This window comes from Nymphaea colorata, chromosome 1, assembly GCF_008831285.2.
Source record: "Nymphaea colorata isolate Beijing-Zhang1983 chromosome 1, ASM883128v2, whole genome shotgun sequence".
NCBI lineage: Eukaryota > Viridiplantae > Streptophyta > Magnoliopsida > Nymphaeales > Nymphaeaceae > Nymphaea > Nymphaea colorata.
Genome location: NC_045138.2, coordinates 29,988,698 through 30,014,230, shown reverse-complemented (window position 1 = coordinate 30,014,230; position 25,533 = coordinate 29,988,698). Strand labels below are relative to the sequence as shown.

The window sequence follows — 25,533 nt, the reverse complement described above, 5'->3', positions numbered from 1 at the left end:
CAGCAGTATAAACTTGTCAACGTCAAATTAATCTTTTAACTTACATATTCACGTTGTATATAACCAAAATGGTTTCTGAAAAAGAAAAGAGGAAATATCACAGTGCTCTACTGCCTTTGGTCAGAACGCTCAGGACTAATGTTGTAAAAATCTGTCCGAGTCGTATTGAAAACTTTAGAGAAAATGACGTGTATCGGTGATATACATCATTCATAACCGCCTCAAAAAATGAATTAAAAATTTAAATCAATTATAGTCGAATTTCTCTTTATCAATTTATCACCCTGTATTGGCTGGAACGAACCCCATATATGCCGACTTTTCGAAAGGGTGTGGGTGTTGGCAAAATGATGACCCACTTTGGATCCATCATTCCAACAAACCGTGGATTCAAGAACCGTAGATTTGAGATCCATAACTATAACATGCAATATTTACAAATCCTTGATGCAATTCTTTTATCTTTCAAACACAAGATTTCAAATCTTTGTTGAAAATCGAATAACTAAAATCCTGAAGTCCCAAGATCAGATCCGCCTTTTTTTTCGTATTTGGTTGATCCAAGTCCAACCCGTTTACTGCCCACCGACCAAAAACTGATTCTGAAACATTTCAGTGTGTAGTTGTCAGATACTGTGGGCTCTTCCCTCCTTGATGTTCTTTGGATTGTACCACATGAAAGCATGGTATACGTGTACACATGTGACAAATCGTTTGTCACGAAGAAGTTTTAATAAAAAAATAAACATTTTTGTGGGATTATGTATTCAATTGCCCACACTATGCCTACACCTACCGCATCGATAAAATAATCTATCATTTGTGTAAATAAATGTGTCGAGATTAAAAGGTCCAGAATTACATCAGCTTGTACAAAAAGTGACACTTATAAAAGATGAAACCAGTCCGACCAACTACATCAAACCTTTTGATACCATTGTCGTATCGAAGATAATAATTGGTAGATGAGATATACAAGATACATAACTTTCGAAAGGCTAAAGTGTCTTGTATTATCTATTTAAGAGGTAGTCGATTGATCTTAAAAGAAATTCAGTGTGCCACTCTCAATTTTTATGGGGCAAAACTATAATACAGATCCAATTCTCTTTCTTATTCTGTCTGCTACAAAGTTAATAAAAAACAGGAGGGAGAGAGAGGGATCATTTATTTACTTTGTTGTTTATGTAATTATTTGCTCTTCCTTGGGGGCGACCTTTTGGGCTTGGTGGGGGCGGGCGGTCGAAGCGAGCTCTGCATCACAGAGCTCTCTGATTCTTCCTCCTCCTCCTCATCATCGTTATCATCAACTCTGAATCTCTTCTTCTCCCTTGAGCTTGATCAGAGGTATGTCTTCTCTCCCTTTAAGCTTTCGCTTTGCGTATTCAGTATGGTCAGATTGCTCAGTTTTGCGTTTCCTGAGTTGGTTGTCCCCATTTACTTGATAAATCTATTATTGGTCTCTTTTCGGTCAATGGGTGTTCTTTTGTTTCGAGGAATCCTTTGGACAGAGTCGAGATCCGTGTTGATGAAGTGAAAAGACGGTCCTTTTGTTTAGTTATTTATTCTGTTTTAGGAGTTTGTTGTGATTCTGTAATTCATGGCAATTTTTTTTTCCGTTTCATTGTGGTTTATTTGTTGTTTTCTGGAAATTTTTGTGCACTTGATTGTTCCTCTTTTATTTGACTCGATATATATATATTTTTTTTGGTTCTCCCACAATCGGATTCAAGGTGGGGGAAGAGTAGATTTGGATACGTGGCCTTTTTATCTTCTTTTTGGGGTTTTATTGTTGATCATTTAAATGTTTCGTTTCTCTAACTTGCTCAAATTTTTGTGTTCGCTTGTGGTTGACTTGAAAATGGAGAAGAGGAAGCCATCATCTGACATCTTTCTCCAATACATAGTAAATAACCGTTTTCCCCTCTAGATGTAAGAACGACGAGTAACGAAACTGAAGAACTAGTTTTTGCATAAATCATGCGCTTCTTTTCTCTTTGTTATTTACTCTTGTGAAGGGAATGGATTGGTTGTTCTACTTCTACCATTGTCTTGTTAACTTCAGTTCACACAATGTTGTTCTTGCTGTTGTTCTCGTCTTGTTTTTCATATTTCTTAGATCATACGGGCAGCAAATATTATTCTTTGTCATCTGTATTTTATCATTACTTTTTTATGCGATACTCTGTTGCATATTCCGTCTGACTGATATTTGTTTGAGGATTTTTGCTGTGCTTTTACTTTTGTAAATTTATGGTCTCATTAGGTTATACGTTAAAGATGGGTGCCGCTTCAAAGATAATTGACTCAGATGAGGGAACTCTGGAGATTGGCATGGGTAAGCTGAGCTCTACGTGTAGGCAATGGACATCAAATTTTCAGTCCGCAATGTATTGCCCTTTTTGAAGAAGTCATCTAGTTCTCTCCTCTTCACTTGTGTCTCCCTTTCTAACTCTCGGTTGTGATACTTTCATCCAGACACATGTTTTTATCTTGATTTTTGTGCAGTTTGTCTTTACATGTCAATCTGAAGCTCTGTGCTGAGTTTCTGAAGATTAGAAATTTTGGCAATCCTTCATATTGCGCTTCAGATATTCTCTTGTATTTTTATTATTCCTATCAGAGTATCAGTTATGACTATGCATTTTTTTTATGCCACTGTTTCCGGTCAGTTTGTTTGTCCTGATTGATGTTTTTATGCTCATTGCAGAATACAGAACTGTTTCTGGAGTTGCTGGTCCTCTTGTTATCCTGGAAAAAGTCAAGGTAAAATGTACAGTGTCCTTGTTTCTCAGCAGACTTTGTGGATGATGAGTCGCCTACCTAGAATTTCTCTGTAAAATAGTATTATCGGTATCCTTCTATAATTTTTTTCTTTTTACAATTGTAGGGTCCAAAGTACCAAGAGATTGTTAATATAAGACTTTCAGACGGTACAACAAGGCGTGGTCAGGTTCTGGAAGTTGATGGAGAGAAAGCTGTTGTACAGGTCTGTTTTTATTTTCATCTTATGTCTTCCTTTTTGCACGAGAACTTTTTCTTGCTGAATTATACTAAGAGCATCTCCATGCTGATTTGCTCCCTTCATTAAATCTTTTTGTTTTCAACTTTCGAAAATCTTGAAAGGAGAAATTTTTGCCATTGGAGCTTAATGAGGTTGCTTCTGAACTATTCCAAGTAACCTAAAAGTGTTCCGGTGACTGGTCTGAGCTCTACAAATGTGACAGGGTCATAAACGAAAGGCTGTGTGTTGACTTTGTCTTACTGGGAGAGTTTTCTCATTGTTTTGATTCTATTGATTAAGAAATAGAATCCTTCTAACTTTTCTCCAACTTCGCCAAAATGCGTTTCCTGCATTTATTTGCTTGTATCTGCTTAAAAATAATTTAAAAGTTGGTTTAATAGTTCAGGGTTTATTTTTGTGATATAATAGCATAAGAAATTCAATTGTTGCCTCACAGAACCAGTTCTTTAGTTTTTAAAAATGTAAAGCATGAAGAAACAACAAACTTGAGTCCCCTAAAGTGTTTCTTGGAAGAAATAGCAAATTGTCAAATGTCATCATCTTAGGTGCTGGTCATGAATTGTTTTTTAGTGCGGTAAGGTCAGGTCATGGTGAAAACTATTTTGGTAAAATATGTAGCTAACCAATTAACAACCCAGCCCACTCCTACACTGAGTTAAGACTTCCATTTTGGTGGATCACACCTGCCCCTAGCAGTTTTGGTTCCAGCCCCAAAAAGCTAGGAACTTTTAACAATCAACCACTTTCTCCAACCCCTTTTATAAGTCCTTAAAGATTTCCTATAATCTTCAATAAGGGGTAATGGGATGTAAGTTTTTATAATGAGGTGTTACAATCTATCCCACTTAACATAGCCGCTTGGTATCCTTTTGGCTTTTACTAAAGAATACCGTGTGCTTGCCACTTAGAGGGTGTCAATGCTTGAATTTTCCTTATCTTTTGTGTAAGAACTACTGGCTTTCTTCTGCCTTGTTGGCATTACTGCTGATCTGAGGCATTATTTATGGAAAAATTAGAACATCAATTTCACACTTCCTTGAAACATTTTTTCGTTTAGTTTATAGTGTCTTTATCCAGCATAGTCATTGTAAAGTAGGTGGCAGATGGGTGCTTTTTCCCCCACATTATTGTTACTTAAAATGGAATACTGGAGCCCTGTAGCATTAAATTTACATAACAGCCTTCCCAAGATGTCATCCTTTATCAGAAAATTTCATATTTTTCTGTCTTTTCTAGGTTTTTGAAGGGACAGCTGGAATTGACAACAAGTATACAACTGTGCAGTTCACAGGGGAGGTTAGTATTTTGCTGCTTTGCTAATTGATACTTACTAAAATTTCCTCTTTAATCTTTCATTATTTTTGTTGTTCATGTATGATAAAAAATGAATACAATTCTCATGCGTTCCCTTGCAATTTTATTTGATACATGTATTTATTTTTGCTGAGACATTCCCTCAAGTTTCAATAACTCTTGTGTTTAAGTTATGTTAATGTAATTTGACTCCAACCCATTATCTCTCTATTGCAGAGTCACTTTTAGTTCTAGTGTTTGGACTGTTGGTACATGATCTTCTTAGCATTTGCCATTGGAGTGCTGTAACTATTATTGAGTAAAAAAATAATGTTTTAAACACACAGACTTTACCAAGATTTTAGGATATCTCCTATTTGTTGAAAATTTTGTGGACTGTACTCCATGTCATTCTTCTATTTTGGATATACATAGTTGATTATTTGTTGTCTGTATTAAAGGTCTCCTTCACCTTTTTCCTTTTTGTGTCTTATATATAACCATGTTAAAGTGCTTTACTTTATCCAGTTGATAGGTTCTTATATTTGTAAAGTGAGGATTACTATTTTTATGTCTCTTTGTGCTGTTGCCTATGTCACCAGGTGTTAAAGACTCCTGTTTCCTTGGATATGCTTGGGCGCATTTTCAATGGATCAGGAAAGCCAATAGATAATGGCCCTCCAATTCTGCCTGAGGCCTACCGAGACATTTCAGGTTGTTGATCCCAAAGCAACTTTGACACTTTGTGTATTTTTAGTCTGTATGCCTTTCCCTGTGCTCAGGTTTCTAAATATATGGTGTCTTTTTTCCTTTAGGAAGTTCGATTAACCCTAGTGAGAGAACATACCCAGAAGAGATGATTCAGACAGGAATATCAACAATTGATGTGATGAACTCAATTGCAAGAGGACAAAAAATCCCACTTTTTTCTGCTGCTGGGCTTCCTCATAATGAAATTGCTGCCCAGATTTGTCGTCAAGCTGGACTTGTCAAGCGACATGGGAAGTTGGGAGACCACGTTAAGGTACCTATATGCTGTAAACTTTGATGAGGACTGCTATATAATTTTCGTATGATCTAAGTTTTTTCCTTTGGAAGACTAGCTGGCAAGTGTAATTATTGAAAAAGAACCTGATGTTGTTCAATTGAGACAGAGGTTTATAAGCATGAGAAATTTGCATGTTGTTTAGTTGATTTGTTGGTCAAGTCGTTGAACATCTACATGGTTGAACGTTGTGAACCACAGTTGCTATTCTAGACCATTTGAAAGAACAAGTGTTCTGATAGATAGAAAATAATGAACAATCATAGACTGATCCTTCCCCATAAACTTTCCAGGATGAGGATGAAGACAACTTTGCCATTGTCTTTGCTGCAATGGGGGTCAACATGGAAACTGCACAGTTTTTCAAACGAGATTTTGAAGAGAATGGTTCGATGGAGCGAGTTACTTTGTTTCTGAATCTGGTAACTTTTGCTTTCTTGTTTTTAGTTTCTGTATAGGTCAGTCAGTAGTTTTAAACTTTTAATGTTATATTAGCATTAGCACATTGCTTTTCGTTATGTTAGCCTGTGCATACCCTATATTTCTTGATTTGCTTTATCTACAGGCCAATGATCCGACCATTGAACGCATCATCACTCCTCGAATTGCCCTGACAACAGCAGAATATCTAGCCTACGAATGTGGAAAGCATGTTTTAGTCATACTAACTGATATGAGCTCATATGCTGATGCACTTCGTGAGGTGATGATTCCATCCAATTTTTGCTTTTTGGTTGTATTAGATCCCAATAATTGCCTTACCTAGCTGCGATATTTATGTTGTTCACATGAATAGTTTATTACTCCTCTCTCTTGTTTCCTGAAGATGCATGGATGCTTTTATCTGCTTTCCAACAAAGTTCAACTATGGTCTTTAAGCTTTACACGTCTTTCTATATGCTTGTTTCCCTTAGGAATCGACCATGGATAGTTTAGTGCTTCTCTATCTCTTGTTTCCTGAAGATGGATGGATGCTTTTCACTGCTTTCCACCAAAGTTCAAGTATGGTCTTTAAGCTTTACATATCTCTGCATATACTTGTTTCTCTTTGGAATCCACCAGTCAACCTTGCCGAAACTCCGACATGTCTTTCAAGTAACATCCTGAATACTGCTTACAATGGCAGCAACTAATGATGCATATCTTATGTTTGAAAAGAAAACATATTTTTTCCCCTCCTAGAAAGAACATGTCTATTTGACTCTTCAACATTCCAGCACACATGTGCATGTGTGTGGTATAGAAAATAACGATCAATATTGATCTTCAGGTATCTGCTGCTCGAGAGGAAGTGCCAGGTCGGCGTGGTTATCCTGGGTACATGTATACTGATTTGGCAACAATCTATGAACGTGCTGGACGTATTGAAGGACGTAAAGGGTCCATCACGCAAATCCCAATTTTGACTATGCCTAATGATGGTTGGGAACCTCTCTGTCTGTCTGTCTGTTTGTCTGTCTGTCTCTCTTATATACGAAGATGCTGCTGGACTTTACTGAATCTAATAGTGCTACTGCTACTCCTTATGCATCAGATATTACACATCCAACTCCTGATCTCACTGGTTATATTACTGAAGGCCAAATATATATTGACAGGCAGCTTTACAATCGGCAGGTGAATACTACTTTTTGTGGAGAGAAATCTTAGGGTTCCAAAATTTGCTGCTGGTTAAACTCTAGAAAATTGTTTAATTTAGCTTCTTTCCTTCTCCCCTTTGTAAAGTATGCCATTTCTGATGAGGTGATGATGATTCTTGAATTTTTCACTTGTTGCTTTCAGATATACCCTCCAATCAATGTTCTTCCTTCGCTATCACGGCTTATGAAGGTGAGGAGTGCAGTTTTCTTGTTGACTCGTTTTCATAGTTTAGCTGCATTAGTAGATGGAAGGATCGGGAGTTGTCCATTTGTTTGAGAATAAATGATCAATTAGGCCCGGCTTTTTTGATGAGATCTCAGTAGAAAATTTTCATATTTGGGATGTTGAACTATGACTGACTTAAGGAACCAACTGACATGCCATCTGTGAAGACTGAGGAAACATTTTAAGGAATGTTGGGCACCTAAGTTTGTTGCATGCATGCAGAAATTTCTTTATTTCTCAGTCCATGTCCTGTGCCATTCCAAACATGGTTGTGTCATGGGTGGCTTATCTGGTAGCTCCTGATCTTCCATGCACAGCATCAGTCTAAGATATTGCTAATATCGAGTAAAACATGGTTTACAATTTACATGTTCTAGCTCTTGTTTTTCTTCAGTTTCTCTTGTTTTTTTTCAGTTTCATTTCATGCCATGTAGCAACAATTTTGTGTCTATGGGTTCCATTGCAACCCCAACTCTCAGGATCACAACCCAGGGAGTGTCAACTCCTGAAGAATACTGCACTTTGTGATCTTTTAAGACAAGGGGATGACTTCTAGTTTTTTGCAGAGTGCTATTGGTGAGGGCATGACACGACGTGATCATGCTGATGTGTCAAACCAGGTGGGACTATTTAGAACATATGAAATATCTCAATCCTTTTCTCTCTAGACAGCTAATCATTTCTTTTATGTCACAGCTTTATGCAAACTATGCCATTGGGAAGGATGTCCAAGCAATGAAGGCTGTGGTGGGGGAAGAAGCACTCTCATCTGAAGATCTGGTCTGTCTCTCTTTATATATATATATATATATATATATATACACTATATATAGCGCATGTGCATGCATACATATGCACACTTGAACACACACACATGCATTTTCTTTCTGCGTGATCACATGCTTACGTGAGATGGAAGTGGCTGACGATAAACTATTTTATATAGTTTTCCATGAAATTTGCAGAGTTGGAATAGTTGAATGTATAATTAACGGAAACTGAACTAATGTATCTCATTCTTAAAGTCCAGACAGTACCAATTATTGATGTCTTTACTTACAATGTGCCTCTAAATTTTATGGATGCAGCTTTATCTTGAGTTTTTGGACAAGTTTGAAAGGAAATTTGTTACCCAAGGTGCATATGACACTCGCGATATCTTCCAGTCCCTCGACTTAGCATGGACTCTACTGCGGATCTTTCCTCGTGAACTTCTGCACCGTATTCCAGCAAAGACCTTGGATCAGTATTACAGCCGTGATTCTGCTCATTAAAATTTTTATATGCTGCATCACTACTTTCATGCTTCAAATCGGTCTGCTCGATGGGCTTGCCTCTTGTCAGGCAAATTTATCTCTCCATAAGTCAAGATAATAAGTGGGAATCTGATATATCCTGTAGTTTCATAATTCTTTTATTCTGCAGTGTTTGGTCTAGGGACACTAGCATATTGGAAATTTTTGGTTGAGATGTAAAATTAGTGCTTGCATGCCTTTTTATTAGTTGTAAGATGCTAGCATGTCTGCCGAGGGAGATTCCAGAACTTATGTATGAAGTTGCATAGCTAATAAAAGTGAAGATGGAAAATCCTTCCATGTTCCCATCAGGCAAGGAAAATGAATAGCATCTTGTGGCTTGCCTTACAAAAGCCCATTTGAATTCGAGATTGTCAGCGCAGCTTTCTTATAACATATAAATCGGCTTATTTTGAGTATAGTTTATGTTACACGGTCAATGCGAAACAACTCGTCAAAGTGCTGTCGTTTAAAATTTTATCAAGGCAATGTAAGTTTTTGGTAATCAAGCAAGCCAACTTTATAGTATCAGTTGCATCATTTTAAATTTGTAATTTTCATCGTGCTTTTTCGATTGATTGTATTTCTGTGATCAAAACAGGGAAGCTCAGGTTCGTTTGGCTGAGTTTAGTGACTCTGCGTGTATACTTTGGAACCATCTTCCCATGCTAACTTGAGCAAGAAATGCTCCACTGCCTCGAGGCGCGTTTGATTGATGGATAGTGCATCCTGGCTATCCTTAACACCAAAAAACCGGGAAAGAAAGTGGGCTTTCCCCCATCTTCTTTCTTCACTCCATTGGTGAATGTGGTGGCAAAGGCGGTCTTGGACTTTTCACCATGCTTTTTTCTGATTGCCTTTCGTATGTGGACGACGACTGTTGCATCGAGTGAAGATCATCCAGAGAACAAAACGTCCATCGAGGAATTATATTGTGTGAGAAACTAAAATTTTGTTAGTTTTCACTGGTTAGTCGCCATTATTTAAACTCTCCAACGAATTTGGCTCCTACCCATTCCCCTGAAGAGTGAAGCTTGCCTGTAAAAGGTTCACTTTATTCGTCTCAATAATAGGCTTAGACAGGCCTATTAGCCGATATATTTTAGCTTGAATTGGTAAACTGAACAAACTTTTTTCTAATCTAAGATTCAAAGAGGAACATATATTTATTTTTATTTATTGAAAAAAAGTCCAATATGTTATATACAAGTCATTTCACGCCTTTCGGCCATCCTATAAGCCGACACTTGGCCCTTGCATGGTTCTCAGCTTATGGAGTCACCTTTTTATGCCCAATCAGTCTTCTTTCAACGTATGAAAGTTTACATTTTTTTCATTTTTACTTAGGGGAAACCGTCTAAAGACCATATTATTATACCTCTTAAGGTTCTGGCTTGTTTTGGGACCTGTGGGATACCCTAGAACCTTGTTTTGGGACCTGTGGGATACCCTTCAACTCGAATGTATCATTTGCCAATATTGGCAATCCAAATAAATAACACACTAGAACGTGATAGCGGCCACATGATTTAAACTTCAAACCCTTTGAATGTGAACAGACTTGATGCATGGTTGCACGGCCTCTTGACTCTTGAGGCACTTCCAAATCCACATTTGATTCCCTCTTGTCTAAAAATCAAAGTGACTTGAAGTTTTGGTAATTTTAGATTCCATTATTTCCAAATATTTGATTTCTAAAGAGCATCAGCAACGTTTTCTTTTATGGAAAGATGAATAATAAATTACATCTTCAATATGTGATCATGTGCTTTGACATCCACATATCTCAAGTCCTCTTATAATTTGAGATATGTTGATTGGAACCTCAAGCGTTTATTTGAACAAGTCCTCTTTTAATTTGAGATATGTAGATTTGAACCTGAAGCGTTTATTTGAACCAGATTCGTAGATCTGAGTAATCAAACAGTCCCTTAACATCCTCAATTGCGATGGATCATGGCAACGTCTGAATCTGGCGTGCATGCTGCACTTGAAACTGAAGACAACATATTTCAAGTGATCTCTTTCTCTCTTTTTTTGCCATTTTGGGTTCAATAAGAACTGAGAGTCTGAGACGAGCCTATTCGAATTTCAATAAATATGCGGTCTACTGTTACGTTACAAGTACAAATAGCGTTGTTCTCTTCGGCAGCCGCTAAAACCCTAAACCCAGGAGGCTTCGAATTTGAACCGTAACGCAGCCCAGACGATAACAATGGCACCGGCCTCTTTAGATGAAGAGACGGCGAAGAAGGTCCTCCGTCAGGTAAGTCGCTCCCTTCTTTGCATCCCCTTCTCCTGGAATTTTCTGCCACTTCGTTTCAATCTCTTGGGATCAAACGAGTAGAGATTCAGAAACCGAATGTTTGCTCCCCCTGTAGGTCGAGTTCTACTTTTGCGACAGCAATCTCCCTCGCGACAAGTTTCTGAGGCAAACGATTGAAGACAGCGAAGATGGACGTATCCTTTCCCTTTCCTTCTGCTTCATGTTGTTGGTTTGGGCTTTTTTGACAATTTCGTTGAGAATCTCGTTTTTGATGATCTTGACCGTGTCGATTAGTCGTGAGTTTGGCCCTGATTTGCACATTCTCTCGGATGCGAAGTCATCTCGGTTTAGGCGAGGTCGGGCAGGAAAACGTTCCTCTTGATACGATTTTGGCGGTTGCGGAGACCCTGAGGGAATCTTCTTCCCTCAAGGTTTCAGAAGATGGTATGTTTTCGCTTCCCCTTCGATTCTGTTGATTATCTCTACTGACAATGGTAGCTGAAGTTCCCTTCTTATCTTTCCTAACTGGTTTTCTGCCTGAAGTTTGTTAAACGTAAGAATGTTTGGGCCACTATTTCAAGGGTTTGCTTTTGTGTACATTGTAATTGTTGGTTTCTGTCAACAGGAAAGAGGGTCGGTAGGAGTAGCAAATTACTGAAGCCGGAAGAGGTGATAGAGCAAGTGGATGTAAGGACCATTGCTGCAACACCATTTCCTTATGATGTCAAGCGTGAGGATGTGGAGTCTTTCTTCAATGAATACGGGAAGGTAACTTGAGGCTAGTTGTTTCTAGTATGAAAAAGTAAAATTTAAGTTCTGTTGCTCCCATTAGATTTTTCCATGAAACAATGTTCAATCTAGTATTCCAATTTCTCTGTTTTTATGACTTAGGTTTGGTTGTAAGGCTTCATTAGTAAGCCATCTTGTACTGTCATTATACAGGTGAATAGCGTGAGGCTACCTCGTCATGTGGCAGCAAATAAATTTTTTAGTGGATACGCGCTGGTTGAATTCTCAACAGAGGAGTTGGCAAATGATGTTTTGAAGCGAAGCTTGGTTTACGCAGGAGCAGAGCTGGAGCTGAAACCAAAGTAAGCTTTTCTTAGTCCTGTAGCAATCTTTCTGATTTGTCGTGACATTTATTTGAGTTTTGGTGAATGCCAAACGTTCAGACTCCAAACAGCAACTAAATTTACCCAGGTTGTGAGAAATGATGGCATAGTGGTGGAGCCAAAAGAAAGGAACTGATGGCATAGCAGCGGAGCCAGGGTTTCTTTCTTGGGGGACCAAGAAAGTTTTGACAAGCATCTGTTATGTTTTCCAAAATTTTCACAGGGGCCAAATGAAAAATTTCTAAAAAGAGTCCCCCCGCACCCCCCCCCCCCCCCCCCCCAAAATCTGAAGTAGTGGGTGGTGAGCTGGCCACCCCCCACTTGTCTCCGCCCCTGGGCTAAGCTCTGGACTTTAATTTAAACACACGGATGGCAAACTCTTCACTTTATTTATCAGCTTGTATTGATGATATAAGTTGGCACAAAAATTTGTTCTGCCATGTTAACCTTTTAGTTCAATGTCAAAAATTCAGGAAGGATTATGATAACGAAAGAAAATTGCTGTCTGAGGAACTTGGGAAGGTCCGCTCATCTGAATACCAATATGCAAAAAATGGACTTCATGGACATGAAAAGTAGGATTGTCTACCATTTTTGGGTTTCCTTTGTGTTTATAGGGTGCATTACTGATTACCACTATTGCTTCAATACTCTTGTGCTGTAGGCAGCTTGAGGAGACAAGCTATCCCAAAGGCTTAATTGTTTCATTCACACTGAAAAGACCATGTGAGGCAAATGCTTTGGAGAAAAATGTGGATGCTGAGTTGGTTCCAATGGTTAGCACATCCAAGGGAGAAGAAACTGATGAAAACATTCAAAAAACTGAAGATAAGCCTGAGGTAGCCCCAATACAAGAGGAAGAAGGTGCTGGAAATGAGGAGAAAGCTTCAGTTGATAAAGCAGTAAAATCGTTGGAACTTGAGCAATCAAGTGATGAAGAATGCAAAAACGGGAAAATGGAGAACGCTCTAGACCAAGTCAAGGAGGAAAATAAGGACATGATCTTTCGGGAGGATATAAAGAATGTGTTGCAGAAATTTGGAACAGTGAAGGTATGTTAGTCTCTGCACTGCCTGATGGCCTCATGACCATCAAAATGCATGCAAACATGCAAGTGGATCTATGCACACCAGACAAGTACATGCACATGCAGTGGGAGGCTTAGGCGCACATCTGAAGGCTCCTTGATTTATTGACCTTCAACTAGCTTCAGTTTCTTGTTGCTGAGGGGATGTTTCTCCTTCTGATCTTTTGCCAGTCCTAAACCTTGATTTCCATGCTGTTTGAAAAATGAAAAAAATTCAAGAATTAAGGTGCTGAGATCAGTGAGGCAGTAAGGGTGGTCTAGCGAGCCTCATTGTTTTTGGTATTTGTCTTTTCAAGTTTCTGGATTCCAGTATATTTATTTCTTCATTCTCACAACTTAGTGCTGGTGCATTTTGTCTAAGCTTAGTTCCACAGTTGTCTGAAGTCACTATGCAGCCTGCTGTCTTTCAGTACCTTAATGCTGTTCCCTTTGCGGTCTCTTCTTGTGTTTCTTTTATGCACTGTCAGGTCAAGTCCTATATTCCTTCATTCATTAGAGAGAGCTTTTCTTAACATGGATATTAAAGTTGGAGAATCATATTTATCGAACAACGTTCACTTTTCCACAATACCATGTTTAACCATATACGTGACTTCTGTACCATATTTTATGTGCATTTAGTAAAAAAGGAAAAAAAAACAGGCTTGATGGTATGCTTATGTCATTTTCTGTTTTCTTTGGGATATGCTTGCTTATGCCATTCATGATTGCTTTGCTTGTGCACAGTATGTGGACTTCACTAAAGGTGCAGAATCAGGTTATGTTCGTTTTGAAGCAGCCGAAGGGGCTCAAAAGGCTCGTGCTGCAGCTGTCCTTTCTGAGAGTGGTGGTTTAACTGTCAAAAGTTATGTTGCTACCTTGGAAGCAGTAACTGGTATACAACTTTTCTTCTCGTCTCCTGTTGAATAGAATCATACATCATGTGGTGCACAACCTTTTTGGCTTTTTCTTATCTCTTTATGTTGGATAGAATGCATGAGGTTGTCTCTTTGCTTTTGATAGTATTATGTTTCATTTTGCTCTGTGTCAGCTTTTTCTATGTTGCAGTTGAAGGCAATGCTCATGTAACCTTTTTAATTGTCCAAGCATCTTGTCTTTGTTGGCACCCAATTATTTGAGTTGATGGCCTTTGCAATTGATGCTTGTTTTAGATGTTCTCCACATTTTTGTATGACATTTGCCGACAATGTTTTTCTATATGCTCCCCACATTTATACACTCATGTAAAATGTGCATGCAAATATTCTAAATCTTGTCTCTAAACTCTCTTGCTGGCGGAATTGGAATAACTGGATTCTGATGTCATTGACAATGAGGGGTAAAAAGGACAGCAACTTGATCATGTTTGTCATGACAGGAAGATAATATTCGCTGTTTCTTCAACAAACCTACTAATATTGTATTTGATTTATTTACAGGTGATGCAGAGAGAGAATACTGGAAAAAACTACGTGAAAGTCAAGATAAAGTACGTGAGACTAAAGGCGACTGGGGAAGGTGTGTGCTTGCACATGAACTGTATGAGGAAGTAGCACATAAGCATGCCTTCAGATGCATCCGCATGTCACTGCATATACACCTGCGTGTGCTATTACAATGTATTTTTGCTTGTATTATTAGATATTTCATCTGTTTTTTTGACTGATTCAAGATGTTCTATAATCTGTGTAGCCAGAAAGTTGCAAATCACTTTTTTCTGCAAGACCCCATTTGCTTTTCAGCATTCTTCTCTTCTCACTGCCCATGTTGTCGATCATTATGTTGCTAACACATTCCTTTTCTTTTTCTCAACTCTTTCTGCTCACTAAAATGATTTTAGTGATGAAAGATACAGAATGCGGTTATTGTTGGAACATCGTTGGGATTACATTATGTTCTAATATATATTTGACTTTGAAGCTATTAAACAAATGCAAATTTTGGGGCGTGAAGCATCATGGTGCTTACTATTTGGAACTCTGTTGGACAAGATTATGTTTTACTGTTAGCAATATTTTGTCGTGGGAGCCTTTACATATGCATATTTTGTTAAGGGGGCCCGTTCAAGTTGTTTTTAACTGTCTGATTACTATACTCACATAAGATTTACATTGATATGATCAGAGGCAGGCATGCCAGGGGAAGACGGTTTGAACACAAGAACCGCCGATCTAGAGATGGGAAGGGCTCGAATGAAAGACCAAGCAAAGTTCTAAAAGTGGAAGGCTGATTTCAATGTGTGAATGCTGGGAAGAAACTTGGGGATGCACCTCCGCGTTTCAGCTCACGGGACACAAAACTGTCCATATAATTTTGAGTGGCGCCAATTACTGTTTTTGGCAGGATCAGTTATTCTAATTGCCTATTTGAATCGTATACATGATACATCAAAATGCAAACAACGGTAGTCTTTGCATATAAGCAAAGAAGATTTTGGTATGAATTTTTCTACTTGTCTCATCCCCATTGTGAATCGTGGAATTGATTAATAACGCATACATGTAATTTGTTCAGTCACCCCATCATTGTTTTTGACCTTGTTTAAGGTTAACCGGAGCAGACGCAACATTATCTGAACCAAGATCGATATGGTGAGTGAGAACATGGTACTCCTTTCTGTACGTTTTTCTGGATGCGTTAAATCTGCCCATGCAAGAGGTGCATGCTACTATATTATATGTATATATATTTTTCATTTTCTGGTTTTCTTAGCATTAATGTTTTTGTTTTGTTTTGTTTTGTTTTTTTTGGGAAAAAAGGCATATGGAAACCCAGTCTTGGCCCTGGAGAAAAACCCTAAAAGCATTTCCCAACTCCAGGAGGCATAACCCAACTTTACAAGAATATCTTGGTGTAAAATTGCGGTTTGCCTTTCTCATTGCCAATTTGTTGATGAACATATTAATTTCCGTGGAAGTAAAAGTCAGATACATTGTATCTGTTCCCAAATTCAACTAATCGAGTATGACTAGTCAGAAGTTGGTCTTGTAGTCTGATTTGGTTATGCAATATGTAGTTTCTTAATTTTATCAGATTTAGTTGTCTGTTGGGTCTTCTGTCAATCCGATTGAGCAAACGTTGAATTCATTTACTGGACCTGATTCTAATTTTGATACTGATCTAATCACGTAACACTTAATCAGTCTTCGAGTCTGATTTGGACATCCAAGACGCGAAACCTAATCTGAATTTGTTTGCTTCTAATCAGAGTCACGTGTCTGTTGGAGCCGATATCCATTGGATTCAGTAAATCTGAATTCTTTCAGTGATTGGATCTGAATTTTGCTAGTGAACTATAATCAGGTTCAAAATTTAAATTTGAACTTGGGTCGGATTATATTTCAAGTATGTACATTCTTTGCTTCCATATTTCTTTTTTCTTTTGCCGTCTCCACTACTCTTTTGGCATCGCGTTGTACTTGCACAAGATTGATGACCGCAGACGTTTTCTTCTTCTTCTTATTCCTTTCTCTGTCTCTCTCTGTCACATGCACAACACACTGAATGGAAAGTGATGACAAGTTTACATCATTATATATCTCGTTTTAGCTTTTTTTTTTAATTAAAGGCATGTTGGATCTAGAAGCTCATTTACAGTTTCAAAGAGACATAAATCATATAAATCAATCACTACATACTCGCAATTGTGGTTTTACCCATAAACAATGAAATTGCATGGTGCAACCCTATAAGGGGACCTCTTTCATTAGATTTTCTATGCACAAATTTGATATGGCATGCGTTTGTTGATGTGACAAAAGATCCAAACTAAATATATAATTCATACTAAAGATCCTAGGTTAGATTAAAATTCATACTTGGGATCTACATGTTACTTTTGCATTGGTAAATTGTCTGCAAAGTGTGATGTTAAATCCAAGGATTTCAAATTTTGATGATCTTAAATTTGAATAAGTGGAAAAGACCTAATGGACCATTGCTGGTTGTTCAATCATGGATCTTAAATCTCACACAAGTGTAATATGAGATCCATTGTGTGAGATTTTGGATTGAAGCTACTCCAACATCACAGGGTCCACGCTAAGTCGGACCTTCGATCCTATATTCGTTAAAAATTATTACAAACATGCGATTTATTACAAGATATAAATTGAACGTCAATCGGACGCGTGAAAGGGGTCCCCCGATTACGCCCCCCCCCCTTTGACCCTCTTACTCTTTTCTGTCCTTCCGCTCCACGCCAGTGGCTTCTTCCCGCCGACCGACCCTACCCGTCCGCCGTAACTCCATACCGGCGTCGCCGTCGCCGGAATCGTAATAAACCGCCGCGGGTCCGCCTTTCACCCTCGACGTTCTCTCTCTTCTGCCCCCTGCTCCTTTCCGCCCTCATGCCGGTGGCTTCTTCCCATCGACCGACCCCGCCAGTCCGTCGTCGACGCCGGGCCGGCATCGCCGTCGCCGGAAGTGGAATGGACCACCGCCGGTCTCGACTTCCTCTCTCTTCTGCGCAGGTATACCCTCTGCGCATTCTCTCATTCTGTATGTTCGGCTACATCTCCGACAGCGTGCAGGCCGGTCTGTTTCCGGCGACGGCAACGGCAACGCTGGTGTTGAGTCGATGGCGGACTGGCGGGGTCGGTCGACGTGAAGAAGCCACCGGCGTGAAGGCGGAGTGGAGCGGAAGGGCAGAAGAGAGAGAGCGTCGAGGGTGAAAGGGAGACCAACGGCGGTCCGTTCCGATCCCGGCGATGGCAACGACGACGCCAGCGTAGTCGACGGCGGACGGGCGGGGTCGGTCGGCGGGAAGAAGCCACCAGCGTGAGGGTGGAACGGAGCGGGAGGGCAGAAGAGAGAGCGAGCGTCAAAGGTGAAAGGGCGACCAGCGGCGGTCCGTTCCCATTCCGGCGACGGCGACGCCGGCGTGGAGTCGACGGCAGACGGGTGGGGTCAGTCGGCAGGAAGAAGCCACCGGCACGAGGGCGGAACGGAGCGGGAGGGCAGAAGAGAGAGAGAGAGAAAGGGCGCGTAATCGGGGGACCCGTTTCCCGCGTCCGATTGGAAACGCCATCGGGGGACCGTCCGATTGGCATCTCCAATCGGACGGTTAGGGCGTAACGAGCGAACGCTCGTGACATACGTCCACGAGCGTGCTCGTTACGCCTATTATATATATATATATATATATATATAATCAAAAGTTAAAAATTTATCGGTAAAAGGCAACCACAACAACTATTTAAAGACTTCTAAATAGAAAAGGAGGTAAAATATTTTCTGGGTTTTTTGATATAAATTAAATTGATAAAAAAGATTTGTCTGACTACGAATTGCCCGTCAAATAAGATGGAAAAAAAGAAAAAAAAAAGAAAAAAAATTAGTAAATTCGCGAAAGCAGCCAACCGGTGGACGACGACTCGAATGCGAATTCAGCAGGCGCTTTTGGCCCATTCTCCATGACTGATGACCCCACTAAAGCCTATTCCGAATAAATATCTGACAACTCCTACAATGGCTCGACCGCACCAAGTCAAGCTCAGTGGGTCAGGGTACATGCATCCATTTCTTCTTTGTAATAAGCCACCACATGTAGTGGGCAGTGGCAAGAGGGGAATGTAAAGTGCCTTGAGTTTGAAATCCTAGCTCAAGCCTCAACTCAGCCGTTCTTGAGCCTGAGCTTTCTCATGGCGGCGATCAGTGGCGAGAGGGGAATGTAAAGTGCCTGCCGCCTGGAGTTTGAAATCCTAGATCAAGCCTCAACTCAGCTGTTCTTCAGCCTAAGCTTTCTCATGGCGGCGATCAGGATTCGCCACCAGCGGTTTCTCTTCTCACTAAGCCTTTGAAGGGTTCCTCATCATTTAAAAATTGTTTGTTCCTCCACCCAAAAGCAGAACAAGAAATTCTTTTTTCAGAGGTAGCCATTATTAATCTTTTCTAAGAATTTCATGGGGACCATGAGTGCTTTTGCATTATTTATACACATTTGTCCGTGAGTTTGTCTATATTGATTGCATCGTATGAGACAAGAAAAGAGGACAAAAAAAATGTGTGATTGAAAATCATTACCTCAAAAATTTGATGATGAACTTTTATATCAGTCGACTCAGTTATATTTATAAGAAGTTATAATCAACCTGCAAAATTTTCACTGGATCAACTTTTTATCCTTAATAATACCCCCCGTTTACAGATAGTAATAAATTTCAAGGGTGGATCTAGTGGCTGGCCACATGTTAGCAGGTACCCACACCAGTCTCACAATTTTAATTTTTTTTTTTTTTACTTTCACGTAGAGGCCTTCAAATATTAGCTGCTTTAAATAAATAACTGCTCTTTAAAGTTTAAGGTATGAAAGCTTTTGGATTAGTGCCCCTCAACCCAAATTTTCTAGCTTCGCTATTGAGTGCACGCACATTCAGACTGCTAGAATTTCAAATATATTTAAAATTTTCAAGTTGTATATTGTGAATGTGACACAAAAGTTCTGTCCGCCGTTAGGTTGCACCTGATGTGTTTCCATTGCCAGTGGTAATAAATAAGCCGCTCATTTTCCAACTTCTAAATTGCAGAAGAACTTTTGGAAATTTCCATCCTAGAAGGTTAAAAGCAACCGGCCCTATAAAATCGTTATCCAGTTCAAAGTGCCATGTAATAGCAGAAGCAAGAAAATATTTCTCAAGGAGGACACTTGGTATGTACAATTTACAAATGTCAGCATTGATCACTTCCATACTGATTGCCTCATCTGAACTTGGTTGAAAATACCAAGAGATAACTGGTATCTTGTTCTTCCTTGTCAGGTTTTTCACATACGTTAAAATTTATGACTGTATAGGTCTGTGTTTGAGATGCGGCAGTCTTGGTTCTTCGATACAAAATACAGTTTATTTTTCCTTCCAAAAATTACAGATTGAGATATTCAAGAAGCTTCATGGCAGCATAACCATATGAAGGAAACCTATTGTCTGTAATTGGTGATTAATTAGCCTATTATAGTCAATTTGATGGACGTTAACATAACAGCGACTGCATACTCCAATAATTATGAAAAAGGCACTAAGGACCACCTAAAGAAACTTGTTCTTATCAGATATCATAATGTAAGACAGCCAGAGTCGACATCTTCAAGGTCAGAAAAGTCACCAGAGATCTGTTCAAATTCCACAGTACATTTTCCACACATTTGGTCTGCAGAAAACATCGTTCACAAGCTCGGTTGAAGAAGGAAAGCGTGCTTCTCTTGTTCTCCTAACTCTATGGCTTGACTGACTTTTCTCGATTGGAAAAAGCTAGCTACTGAATTACAGAGACGTGGGGAGTTGGCTTCTTGTGGTTTTCCTTCTCCAACTGTTCTGGGTGTTCATTATAAACAATGGCTGCGTCGAGGATACTTCAGTAATTGAGTTCTTCCCTTGCGTCGGCTGCTCATAGACGGACCCACCTTGTAAGAAGTCGGAAAAGTGCAATCTTTTGCCAGGAAAATGGCCAAAATTCGTCCTGCATTTATTTTCTGACCCACCGCTGTCTCAGCGTATTTATCTTCCAAATTTCGAATTATTAGGATTTTTGGTAGCTTTCAATTTTCACAGAGAGAGAGAGAGAGAGAAGGGAAGGGGGCATCGGGGAAACTATAAATAGCAGAAAGGTTAAGAGCTTACTTCAATATCCTAAGCTCTGAGATACCATGTAAATTCTATCTCCTTCCCCATAAGACCAGCGAACTTCTGAGGCCTGCTTTCCTTAAGAGGAAGAAGACCCCACGAAAGAACTCAACTTTTCCTCAATCGGATCCGAGGTAGGAAAGGGAAGAACAAAATCCGTGATCGTCTTCTTCCTTTCTGCCTGGCTAAGCTGTACCAAAATGTTGGAAGGGAAGGCTTTGGTCCAAGATACGGACATGCCAGCGAAGATGCAGGTTCACGCCATGACCTCTGCATCTCGTGCTCTTGATCTATATGACGTCTTGGACTGTAAAAACATCGCTGCCCACATAAAAAGGGCAAGTCTTTTCCTTCTGTTTATTCTTTTCTTCTCTATAAAGCTTCTCAAAGGGCTAAGATTTTGGTTATTTTTATTATTCATTATCTGTCCTTCAACCTCTCTTTGTGGGGATTGCAGGAATTCGATGCAATCTATGGGTGTGGATGGCAGTGTGTTGTGGGATACAACTTCGGTTGCTTCTTCACTCATTCGGAGGGCACTTTTATTTACTTCTGCGTGGAGACGCTGAACTTCTTGGTTTTCAAAGGAGCTCCTAAGTGACTTATTGCAAAAGTTAAAATCCATGTCCCGGAAGGAGCAAAATGGTGTCCCCTGTGTTGGGGTATCTTGTGAACTTTGTACAATCTGATCTCTCTGTAAATTTTGCCCCCTCTCTCTCTCTCCCCCCCTCCGGTCTGTAGTCTGTACCCTGTGTGCACTTTTGTAATAAGAGTTGATGTGTGCACTTTGCTGCGAGATGATTGGCACATTGTGCTGTTTCTACCATATCCTGACTTAGGGGGAGCTATGATCAGTCATTTGGGTGTTGTTCCTCAAGGTTTCTGTTCAGAAAGAATTTGGTTTCCAAGCCATGGATGAGAGATTAAGCAGAAATACATGCACAGATTCTTCACTGACTACCTTCCTCGTTCGTGGCCAAACAGACTGTGATGCCAATTGTCAAGACCAAACCTTCCCCATGCTGTGTATTCTTTTCGATCTGTGTTACTAACCATGTATCATCATATCTGCAACTCAGGCCATATACCTTTTTCTCAAGCATTGCCCAATTATCGCCCGACAGGCAGCCGGAATTTAGTGAATCAGGGATTGATTTAGCAGGTTTCATGCAAAGTTCCGGCGGACTGGATTCAAATACAGCCGCAGGTAGGTATTCGGAGAAAGGCCCTGTGACAAAACGTCAGTTCATGTAACGATCAACTGCAGAGACGAATTACATTATTGAGGCCGAGTGGACGACCATGTGTAGATCAAAAGGGTGTAGGACCAACTCACCCTCTGAGGCAAGGCAACTTTTTTTAATAAAGAATTGTCGGTTTGGTTGCTGGGTACGAGTAGTGGAACGCTACGCATGGAACACATGTTCGTTGGTTCCACACATTGGGCAAGAACCTTTTTTACTGTAGCCGGATGTGGCTGGCACAGAGAGAGAGAGAGGTCATGTTTGTTCCACGTTGGCTACTTTATCTATAAGAGAGAGAGAGAGAGAGAGGGAGAGAGAAATCAGTGTGAGTAAGAGCTAGGGCTGTGTCAATAACTGGTAGGAACCCTTCAACTTGCACATGGTGGACTCACCTCCTCCATGGCTGCTATGTCCCCAACTCTAACCCGTTTGTGCTATGCCGTTCAGGACACATGAGAGAGAGAGTTGAGAAGTGAGAATCCTGCCATATAAAGCATAATGCAATTTTATACTTTGTACCTAAAGAAGATTTCTCTTGATACCACTATAACGACTCAATCCACTCTTGAGATCAAGCTGGCTCAAGTAGGCTCTCTCTTTCTTTCTCTCTACTATACACAAACACTAGTAGGAAAGCAAATAATTTGGGTCTAAAGAAATTGGCAGGATTCTCACTTCTCAACACGCATACTCTCTCTCTCTCTCTCTCACACACACACACACATAAATTGGGTTCAGGAACTTAAGTACATAAGAAGTCAGGTTGAAATCGGAACCAGAAATTCATCCATTTACTTTCCTAAATGCAATGAAACATTGAAGTGTCACAAACCAGCATCACATGGGTTAGCTGAATACGAGTGCATTGAAGACTAAATTAAGCAGAAACTTTTCATGAAAAAATGGTGTATTGCACTCGAAGACGATCTTGGCTGGGGATTTCTGTGACAGGATTATGCATCACAACTTGCAGCAAACTCAATCAAAGGAATAAGTGATGCGTGATCTCAGATGTGAAAAGCAGCAAATTACGAGCTAACTTGCCCTTCACGGTCTGAAGTAAGAAGGCGGGACAGAATCTCCTATTGTCCTATCAAGGAAACCAAGTGATTTTCATGAAAACCATGGAGGGGAGGTGGGAAATCACCAGGGATGACTTCGGTGTGCGTCACCGTGTCGATCACTGTGTCCTTTTTGCTTCATTCATGTAGCCATTTACTGTCCTTTTAAAGATAAGATACTGTGTCACATCTGTCATCAATGCCATTGTGACCCAAGGCTGAGGTAGTTGTCCCACCTACCGTCTCTGCCACCATTTCAGAACGTGGATGGATTCCTTGAGAAAGTGGACAGGAACATTGCTGATGCTTCCATTTCTCATATGTATATTTTGCTTTAGCAGTGAACTCTTTAAAAGCTTGGCCCCAGCCTCTTCCTTGGTGGTCCTAATGCAAACAACTGTGCTGCCACCAAGAGTTCCTTTCACTTAGTTAAGGGTTAGATTGGAGACCTTCAGGCTAAAAGTGAATGACCTGCATTCTTAAGGCATGTCTTTTATATTTCTTGGCATAATCTACGTAAAATCTGCCTAAGGCCAGCATGAAAGTGGCCAAGGAAACTGAAAGCACGGAAAAGGCAAATGCACTTGTATGTATGATTCTTTCGTTGGTATTGGGAACTTAGTGTTGTCGAGAATTTATGATGACTTTGCGACACAAAAACAAGTGCAGCTGCCGAGTTCTCTGTCAAGAATCATAGATACAGCTGTTGTTTTTTATTACATCGAAATGTGGATAATGGTTAATTCTTAGGGCCAGTCATATTGTACTGTCTTGAGAAAAATCTCAAACACACAGTTCTTGTGATTTCTTGATTGAATTTGCCGTTCAAAAGTAATCTGCATATTTAAAGATGCGTTTTCAGATGTACTGGAGATTCCATTCATTTCCATCTGCAGTGCATCAACCATAGCAGGGCATACAAGACAAACCTACAGTTAGCATGCAGAAGATATTGATAACCTCCACAGTTGGGGCCACGCTAGAACTCATCACACTCAGCAGATCTTATATATCTTGGAAACTGTAGTTTCCCTTGCATCTGTCGTATATTGTTTTCTGTGTGTACTGTTACATTTAAATAAGTTAAGTAATAAAACATCAGGATGATGTCGATATCGACAACTCATTCCATTCTCAATCAGATTTACATTTTCATACATGCTATCAGAGTCGCAGAAGAAACAAACCAAGAGAAAAGCCATACTTCTCATCCTGCAATCAAATGGAAGTGTTTTTTAATAGTTTGACACCATGTTTTTTAACGAACATGTAATAAGAAACATATTTGTAAAGTTGGAAGATGGAGAAGTAAATGGTCAGGATATAGCTTTAGGATTTTCCTTTGGCTGCACCAGGTTTGGTCCTTATCTGTTCCTTAATCTATTTAGATTATGTCTATCTGAATCACTTAGACCTTTTCTGAATAACATATAGACCAACTGTAAGGATGCCAGTGGATGCCCGAGCTAGCCACTTTATTAGCGAAATGACCGCCAATCAGATAGGATTACGAATATGACCTTCAGCATTATATGCCCATTCCATAACGAATTCAACTTTTGGAAATTCAATTATCAACAAATGGGGAATAAAATGTGGATGCATTGGCACGACCGTCAAAGGCAGATTTTGGATCAGATTTGGTTGCAGATTTAGGAATCAGATTCAGATAGTGTCCGACTTTTCCTTCATTCGGATCTGATTCGAATTCCAACTTGGAACTATCCAGTTAAGCACATTTGGCAGTGGGTACATTTGATATGATCTCTACACAACCGATGAAAAAGGTACCCAAATTGGTCTAAACAAATCTCAGCATGGCCGCTACCATTCTTTGCAAACACTTGGAGCTAAATTCTCTACGCAGTTCGATCAGCTTTACTCATATATCAAACACATAAGGAAATTTGACATTTGGATATGATGCAATTACCATGTCCAAAGTGAAACTAATTCTCTTGCTTGGGCTCTCTAACAACATCTTTTTGTAACAGAGACAAGTAGTTTCTAGTCTCTTCGGAGACATCGAGTTTTTTTGTAAATCAAAACATTTATAAGTTGAAGTACAACGGGAATGACAACCCGAGTCACCAAAAGCAACCTCTATATCACATGGCTACAACGAGTTGAGTTGAAGCTTCAGCTGTCCGTTGGGGATGGATATCTTCCGCTCCAGAAAATAAGTGTACTACACATAACTGGTAAACCAAGGATGCACCTTAACCACCATTACTGCGAAAAAGCCGAGAGTACCAGATCGGCAGAACCATAATTTAGATCTATAATGTCTTCCAGTAATACATGTACAATTACCAGCAATAAAAATAGTATGAACAGGACAGATAACAAGTGCCCGATCAATTATCATGTAAACTGTTATGAGATTCCAGGAAGCGAGAGAAGCAGACCAATTCTGGAAAAGAAAAATAAACTTTCCAGTAAATATTATTGAACGTAATTCCCTATGTCCAATTATTTGTAATAAATTCCAAGTCATTTTTCTTTCTTAACATGAGCTGCAGTAAAAAACTGACAGGTTCGGGGTGAAAATGGGATTCGAATACTAAAAGTAAAGAAAAAGATGAGTGCTAAGATAATGACAAAGAGATAGGGTTGAAGATTGTTATCTCCAGCGACACGT

General features: G+C 39.7%; 3 protein-coding genes across 3 annotated transcripts; all 3 read left to right on the top strand.

Annotated features, from left to right (window-relative positions):
• Nucleotides 1-1,076: 1,076 nt before the first annotated feature.
• LOC116255552 (V-type proton ATPase subunit B 2-like) lies at nt 1,077-8,835 on the top strand. Its single transcript, XM_031631420.2, has 15 exons — nt 1,077-1,347; nt 2,267-2,338; nt 2,711-2,766; nt 2,891-2,989; nt 4,262-4,321; nt 4,921-5,032; nt 5,134-5,342; nt 5,657-5,785; nt 5,929-6,066; nt 6,634-6,784; nt 6,898-6,980; nt 7,146-7,193; nt 7,796-7,849; nt 7,926-8,009; nt 8,318-8,835. The coding sequence occupies exons 2-15, from the start codon at nt 2,281-2,283 to the stop codon at nt 8,501-8,503; spliced, it is 1,467 nt and encodes a 488-aa protein (XP_031487280.1). The 5' UTR covers nt 1,077-1,347; nt 2,267-2,280; the 3' UTR covers nt 8,504-8,835.
• Nucleotides 8,836-10,633: 1,798 nt separating this feature from the next.
• Nucleotides 10,634-15,485, top strand: LOC116255562 (la protein 1). Its single transcript, XM_031631430.2, has 10 exons — nt 10,634-10,790; nt 10,906-10,984; nt 11,085-11,234; nt 11,416-11,558; nt 11,733-11,881; nt 12,376-12,477; nt 12,567-12,954; nt 13,716-13,863; nt 14,408-14,486; nt 15,093-15,485. The coding sequence occupies exons 1-10, from the start codon at nt 10,740-10,742 to the stop codon at nt 15,196-15,198; spliced, it is 1,395 nt and encodes a 464-aa protein (XP_031487290.1). The 5' UTR covers nt 10,634-10,739; the 3' UTR covers nt 15,199-15,485.
• A 5,091-nt stretch (nt 15,486-20,576) lies between these two features.
• On the top strand, nt 20,577-21,971 carry LOC116255610 (dynein light chain 1, cytoplasmic-like). The gene is made up of 2 exons (XM_031631484.2): nt 20,577-20,925; nt 21,045-21,971. The coding sequence occupies exons 1-2, from the start codon at nt 20,788-20,790 to the stop codon at nt 21,186-21,188; spliced, it is 282 nt and encodes a 93-aa protein (XP_031487344.1). The 5' UTR covers nt 20,577-20,787; the 3' UTR covers nt 21,189-21,971.
• The last annotated feature ends 3,562 nt before the right edge of the window (nt 21,972-25,533 follow it).